This window comes from Notothenia coriiceps, unplaced genomic scaffold, assembly GCF_000735185.1.
Source record: "Notothenia coriiceps isolate Sejong01 unplaced genomic scaffold, NC01 NC01_scaffold00037244, whole genome shotgun sequence".
Lineage (NCBI taxonomy): Eukaryota > Metazoa > Chordata > Actinopteri > Perciformes > Nototheniidae > Notothenia > Notothenia coriiceps.
This window is the reverse complement of record NW_011369945.1, coordinates 4,166,963-4,174,994: the sequence shown is the minus strand read 5'-3', so window position 1 is coordinate 4,174,994 and position 8,032 is coordinate 4,166,963. Positions and strand designations below refer to the sequence as shown.

The 8,032-nt window shown below is 41.3% G+C and overlaps 1 protein-coding gene across 1 annotated transcript in view; it reads right to left on the bottom strand.

Annotated features, from left to right (window-relative positions):
- The window catches only part of LOC104965204 (enhancer of polycomb homolog 1-like), a 12,381-nt gene extending 10,398 nt beyond the window's left edge, over window positions 1-1,983 (bottom strand). The window contains exon 1 of the mRNA XM_010794164.1: window positions 1,915-1,983. Coding sequence (XP_010792466.1) covers window positions 1,915-1,983 — 69 coding nt within the window. The remainder of the gene's footprint in view (window positions 1-1,914) is intronic.
- Between the last annotated feature and the right edge of the window lie 6,049 nt (window positions 1,984-8,032).

Here is an 8,032-nt window from a genome sequence, read left to right as displayed (position 1 = left end):
AATGGGGTGACGTCACGATTCGCCGCACTGCATTGTGGGAGCAAAGCGTAGCTTCTCTCGCGGTGCTCGCTGCAAAAGTAGAGCAATGTTCTACTTTTGCCGCCTCGACGGAGGCGTCAGCCAATCGAATCATATGCCAGTACAAGCTCTAGCCAATCAAACCGCGTGCTTATGTGTCTGGGGCGGGAGATTCATGTGATTGGTTGTTGGTCGAGTTTCAGCCCCCCCCCGCCGGCAAGCGACAACGCACGCCGCCTTGTGTAGGAGCCGGAACATTGCTCTACTCTTGCAGCGAGCACTGCGAGAGAAGCTACGCTTTGCTCCCACAATGCAGTTCGGCGAATCGTGACGTCACCCCATTCAAAGTGAATGGCCAGAAGCGTTGAAGCGGCAACGCACGCCGCCGTGTGTGGGGGCCGTAACGCATCCGCAGTTCGTACGTGCTACTTGGCCGTCGGCTGAAGTCTTTGCGGTGTGTTCCAGTGCGACTGTTGGCCAAGACGCAGGAGACATGAGGCGACACACACAACAGTCGTGTTCCGTCGGGACGTGTTCTTTGGTGTCAGTTTGGTGTGTCTGGGCCGTTGTGGTGGAGCATGTGAGTGCACTCAGCTTGGAGTCTTGTCTGTTTTGGTATGAAACGATGGGGATTTTATTACTGTAGCTCCTGCCATGGCAACTACTCCCAGAAGGCCCAACATCTGCACTGTGCAGGTACCACATCCTTTTTATTTCTGGCAAATTAAGCAGAAATTCCAAAAGAGTATGGACGTTTTTACTGGATATTTAATGATGAAAAGATACCAAAATACTCTCTTTGCTTGCTCTGGTTCTTTCTTTGATTACACTGTTCGTTTTCAAAGAAATGCATCTTTTGTCCTATAATCTATAGGAGCGTGAGACGGGGTGTCCCCACCTGAACCTCACGCTGGTCTTTCAGGCTGGTGTCTTAGCAACAGTGCCTCCAACTCCAGCCTCCTCAGGTATATGGACGTGGACACTGAGGGCTAAAGAGAACAAATCCTGCTGACGACTGGACAAACAGAAGACTCTCTCAATGTTCATAGACCTCTTGTAAGGGGTAGTTATTTTATTACTGCACCAATACATCCATAACAATGGAACAGTTCAATAGATTTTGTCAGTGAATGCAGCTTTAAGTGATGTTTTTCCTGAAAGTGGCAAATGGCAGCTTTTTCCCCACCATGCTTCTCTAAGTGTTATTATTGTTGGCTTCCATTTTCCTCAGAGCCCAGCAACAACAACAACAAAGGACCGGTGTTCCCAACGAGGAGATTTCCTCCCGAGAGGTTGCCCTTAATTCGGATGTTTGAGTAAGTTTGACCCTCTAATATTCCCTGGAAAATCCCTCTACACAAGTCTAGAAATGTAATAGGCACAAACGGATGTGTATTCAGATAAAAGAGCAACCTTTATTTGTTATTAGTGTATCATGTGCAGTGCAAAGTTTTCAGTATATCATTTTGTCCACTATTAATAAGCATGTATATCTTCCTAACTAATATACCATTGTATATTGTAATGTAGAACAATCTGCACATTTGTACCCTTACTTTTTATGTATGTATTCATTTTGTCATCTATTTTTACTTGTTATGGCACATTCTTACTTTTTTTTTCATGTTACATAGCTATTTGCATTCATTAAAACATTTCACCCGGGAAAGTTTAATCACTTAATGTTTCTTTCGCTCACCTCCCTTAAGATTTAAAGAGCATATTCATTTCATGCAAAATACGTTTTTGGAATCAATATCGACAATCTGCTTCCGATAAAGAGCTCCGGCTTCCCCTGTCTCTCTGGGACGCCGATGAGGTCCAATCCTGATCGCTGCAGTGCTATGAGCTGCTGATGCTGGGTGTGGCTCTGTGGCTGCTATGGAAACTACTCACCAGCATCCACAAGAGTTTGCCTGTTATCAGAAAAAGCTTGAGCAGAGACGTGGGAAGAAGGTGAGCCATGCCCAAACAAAGCCTTCCGTCTGTGCCTGAAAATAAATCTAAATGTATTGGTGAAATTAACACAGGAAGTACAATAAGGTCTGAGAAAAAACCATGAGACTTCCTAAAAATGGTTGCAAACATATTTTGTATATAGAATGCAGAATGATATGCTTATGTCATAAAACTCAAAATTACAATAAAAAAACACTTTAATCTGTTGTAATGTGACACAATATCAAAATCTAAGAGTAATGTTTCTGTTGCACAGCCCGTCTCTAAAAGGGCCTTCATGACAACTGTCAACCCCAAATGTTAACGAAATCAGTAATAGCAGCCAGGGAAACAGATCTACTTCTCAATCAGGATCCCTGCTGTGAAGCACAATGAAGCAACAGCCTTCCTCTGAACTCTTGTCAGCAGCCAGTTGGTCCAACTTGTTAAGCGGAGAGGGGCTTGAAACGGATGTTGGGTTCTGACTTGTTCTCCTTTGATCTCAATATGAAACCCCGACTGCCACCTTAAACACTTCCCTGCATGCACTGCACGCACACATTCACACGTCATCCCAACATGAACTGCTTGCAACACAAGGTTAGTTAATTGTCTATGGAATGCATGCAAAGTTAAATTAATGTATTATTCACATTTAATCATTATTCGTCATATTTTCCAAGAAGAATCCCATATATGCTGACGTGTGGCTCAGCTGTGTAACTTTGCTCTCAGAAGGCAAAAGATATTGAGGTTAGCATTTTGCAGTGTAATCCCAGTGGAGACACATTTCTTTACAAAGGTATCCACTGCCCTCTAGATGACAGGAGAAGAAATTGCCTCGTTGCTGCAAATGATGAAGCATCTTCACATTCATTTACAGTTCAGCAGTCAGAGAAGGTATTCTGGACGCCGACATGCAACCTAGACTCTCAGTGCTTAAGTATTCCGGCAAACACCTTTGAATCAATCAAACAGAACACTGCAGGCTTCACATGGTGATGTACAAGTCTTAAAAGAGCAGCCAGTGTATGTGCAGCCACTTTGCCAGGGCACTGGGCTGCATCGTGTAAGCGCAGAGGAACAATGGGATGTTCAAATGTAAATGGTTATTAGGGTTTCTCCACTGCCTACAGATGGCTGCTGATGACCTTGCTTGGAGTGTTGAACAAAGCGATATTAATCATAGCCACACCTCCTCCAATCCAAGAGTCACAGGGCAAGCATGCATGCAGCTTTAGCAGCTAGTGGGAGGTGGTGCTGCTGTTGGTGCTGGTGGAGCATCAGAGAAAACGACTCCGCTTCCACTATGCAGCTGTGTCATCATAAAAGATGTGGCGTGCAAATATCACAGAGGAGGCGGCATTGCCCTGCATGTGAAGGGGCAGAGATGGGGGGTGGGGAGGATGGGGTTGGAGGGAGGTGACCAGCCCCGGAGACAGTTACATAACAAATACTGCAACCATGCTGAAAAATCACTGTAGCATCATCTGTTAATGGCCTAAATAAAGGAGTAATACTCAGTCAGAGGATGAATTTTTATTTTTTTATTTAAGGCTATGTTGTTATTTGTTGCTTTTGTACTTACTACAATGCATTTCTTAAACCAAAACATTTAATGAAATACATTCTTATTAGTGAGTGGGCGGGGGGAACAGTGAGCTCTCCACAGGTGATTGGTGGCGTGCACCCTCCAATCACACTCCGCCTGCAAAGTGGCTTGGTGGTCAGTTTGGATGTTTTTTCTTTTTTTTTTTGTTGTCGAAGTAACCTTAGGAAACTATCAAAGTTTACCGTCAGAGACAGGATAACACTTCCTCTGTTTTGGCTTCTTATTCCCAGCGACCTCTCACGGTGTGTTAGCGCGACTTTTTTAAAGGATTTATCATTTTTTATTTCCTCTGAGGCGTCCTGAAGGGAGCTAACCAGCGTTAGCATTGGGCTAGCATGACAACCATAAGAAGAACTGCCATCATCATCATCCTCCCCTGTGGCGTTGCTAGCAGCAGGTAAGTTAAAACTCTGGCTCAAGGTAGTTTTATCCCTCTTTTCCCCGAGGAAAATGAAAGTGACGGATTTTAATTGCGGACAAGTAAGTTACGAGTTGAAATCAAACTGTTGGCAGCCTGTTAGCTGGCTGGTAAATGGCGCAGGGTCAGGGGAACTGTGCTAGGATATCGTTAGCATCAGCTAGCCTCGGTTGTGCAAACACAGCTGTGTCTGATCTTTGGGCTCGAAGCGATTACAAACCCGTTAAAAGCTGCCTTGTAATCGGCTTCGTATCGGTGCATGTTTGTCGTCTACATTTGTTAAGACTATTTCTCTTTTTCTGTCGTGTGCTGTTATATTTACCCCTTTACTCTTCCATAAAAGGGTTGCACTAATGTTATGTGGCAATACTTGTTCAGCATTTATTAAAAAGCTAATGCATCCCAGAAAAAAATCATGCATTGAAAAAATTGCAAGTGTGAACTAGTGTTGGTGTGTATTGTAGATCAAATCTTGCTCCATATTTTTTTTTTTCCAGTGATCCCACATATTTCAGTTTAATTATAATGCCCAACAGAGAAGAAAACAACAAATTGGTGAGGCACTGTGCCTAATAAATCATATTAACCATGCATTTTGATAGACACTGTTTATGATGTGTTCTATATTAATTCTGTCCTTCTTGCAAATGTCTGTTTCACAGGTCTCCATCATGGTCTGCAGCTGTGAGCCTATTGCTCCCAAATGGATGATGATTACCATGTCAGCCTCCCACATCGGTATCAGTCACTCACTCCCCCAGGCATTCTCGGCCATCCCTGCAGGTTATTTGCATTTTTATTATTTCTCTCTCTGTTGTGATATGACTATAACATGTAAAGGTCAGGTAGCTAAGATTAGGCCCCACGTTAAAAATGTCTGCAGAATCTTTTTTTATTTCTCAGTGTTGCATATGCAGATAATTTGTATTTTTGACTGTCCACCTGGTGTTAAACATGTGTTTTAGTGTCAGACTACTGTACCCACAGAGGTGTAGTAAGGATGCATATGAGTTTATTTCCCTCTAGAGTGGTTGAGCTGTCTTGCATCATATGCAGCAAACATTCTATGTTTATAGATGAGCACAGAATTCAGAGATTTTACTTTGAGACATCTTTATTGAGGCATATTCTTGAAGGGCAAGGAGGAAGTTGATTTAGTAACTTTAACATGTTTTAAGATTTCCCTATTGATTCTTGCACTATAAACAGGGGTGCACATAACTGGTACGCATGTGCGGCACAAATCTGAATTGCGTAACGTCACTTGTGTCACTACGCGCCTTTGCGTACCTCAAAACATAAAAAACAATACACACATTTCGTCTACACGTGTTTCTTGTAAACACTCAATGGAGTAAACTACTAGACATGTAAAAAAAAACAAAGACATTAGGCAGCTACGTTGCCGTTTCGCTCCCTGCAAAAGATCTTCGCAATTTCTATGACTGATTGAACTGGAGCTGGGCGAGCCGCGCAGGACATAACCGACGGACCTGTGAAGCTTTAGCAGGAGGCAGAGTGCTTATACCACTGGGCGACAAGAGTGTTCACCGTGTTGCACAGACAAGGTTAACGTCGGTATGAACAACAGAATTGAGCCAATCAAACCGCTTGCTTGTGTGTCCGGGGCGGGAGATTCATGTGATTGGTTGTTGGTCAAGTTTCAGACACGCCCACCGGCAATCTTCAACGCATGCCGCCGTGTGGACGCTACGTCACGCTCTGTGGTCAAGCTGCTGCAGTTTTATTTACAACAAAGTGGAGTAAAACACACACTTGCAAACTTACTCAGGGTGTTAATGGAAGAGTTTGAAATACGACAGAGGTGGAAGAAGTACTCAGATCTTGTGTAGGAATAGTCTGTTACAGTAAAAGTCCTGCATTCAAAATGTTACGTTAGTCAAATTGGAAAAGTATTATCAAAATATAGTTAAAGTAAAAGTAGATTGGTCCATTTCAGAATAATACATATATGTTTTATAATGATTGATCATTAAAGTGTTATTACAGCTGGTAGAGATGCAGCTAGTTGTAATGACTTTGTATACTGCAGGGTAGCTTGTGAATTTACTCCAGGTGGACCTAAAGTCTGATTTAAGACTTGATTATATTTCACATCATTCATCCACATCTGTAAAGTAACTAAAGGTATTTACCTCTGAACTGTAGTGGAGTAGAAGTACAAAGTAGCATCAAAGTAAAGTACAAATATCTCAAAATGTTACTTAAGTACAGTACTTGAATAAGTGTACTTAGTAACTTCCCACATCTGAAATCAGATATGACTTCAAGTCATGTGATAATTTCTTAGTATTTGATCCTTCAACTTGGCCTCAGGAAATGCAAGGACTTCACAGTTTTGGCAACAAGTTTTGGAGAAAGCAAATCGGAGGCTTAAAAAGAGACAGGGAGGTGCATCTTCATCATCTTCATCATCTAGCATGCAAGAAGTGTAAATAGAGGACAGTGAATGCGACACTGAGGAGGACCACGCTTCGTGTGGGGTGAGTACCAAACGCTGTTTCCTGGTACTCATCTGAGTAACTCACAAAAAAAGTGATGTGCACCCCTGACTATAAACTTTATAATTGTAATAACACTGAAAACACTGAAACATATAATGCAAATGTATACCTGTTTCACAAGTGTTGAGTATCATACAATGGGTAACCTTTCTTTTGTAAGTCACTCTTTTGGGCCACATTTAGATCAAACAAACACTACACTAGCAGTTTAACTTTACATAAAATTCAGGGCTAAGTGTGTACCTCGTTTTTTATGTTAAGGATTGGTATGTTTTTAGTTCAAAAGGGAAAACAGAAAGATGCTGAAAATAAAAAAAATGTCATCCTTTACCAAAAAGTTCCTTCCAAAACATAACTGCCTTTACCCTTGTGCTTGGATGTTTCAAAGCCCTTGATTTGATAACAGTTGGATTATTTGTGCCGAACACATTCAGCATTACAGAAATGATTAGCCTTGAATGTTGTTGAGCCCTGTGATTGGTGAGGTATCAGAGACATTGATTTGCAGTTTTTATAGTTGCAATAACATTGTGAAAATGCCACTTTGTCAAAAGCAATTGGCGGATAAAGAAAAAGGCATGTCTTATCAGAAGGACCTGTTGAGATGCACAGATTCTCCATCCTGGAAGTGTTCGGGCTCCAGCAGCAGAATACCGTGCATGTTTCCACAGCTACGAACAAGAAGAGGAAGCAACACTTGTTGATTTTTGACAAATTAAACAATGTTGCCTGTGTTTGGATTTATATAGCTTGATAAGGCTTACAGCTATCATGCTCTTGTTTTTTTGGGAAACATTACAACACCACAGCATATTTTTTTTTGTCTGCATTGTCAAAAAGTCATGAATAACAGGTTAGCTGTTCTTGTTCTGTTAAAAGAACAAGTACATTTCCATATTGCTATATTATAGCAGCATGGAAAACACTCTAGCTTTTGCCATCTTAACTTTAACAATTTCTTGCCATATATGCCATATTTCAGTTTGCAACAAGCACTGCTCTCCAATACTACAAAAAAGAATTAAAATAATAGCCAAAATAAATAATTTATCCTCAACTAAAATTACATAAACTAAATTGGTATAAACCGCCCTTTCGGCATAGTATGTGATTAAACACAATCCTTAATGAGTGAAAAATATTGAAAACAACAATGACTGCAAAGTTGTGAGGAAGGCAATAATTCCCCACTTCTAGGCACTGTTTTTATGTCCTGTGCATTTCCAAAAAAAATCAATCAGATGCTGTTCACATGAGTGCAGGATAGTAGTATGGTTTGTTTGTACCACAGGGTGGCACTGTTTGCAAAACAGTTGTATCGGACATGCGGAACGTGTCCTATTTGTGTTTGAACATTAATGTTAACACACGACATACATTATATGATATGTCTTTGCAAGGTTTAAAAACACTCATAACCTGTGATGGTTGACCCATAAATATATTTATTTTATTGCCATGGCGCTACACACTGCTGTGTTTTTTTATTTATTTTATAATTGCCACGTTTTTTCATCAGAG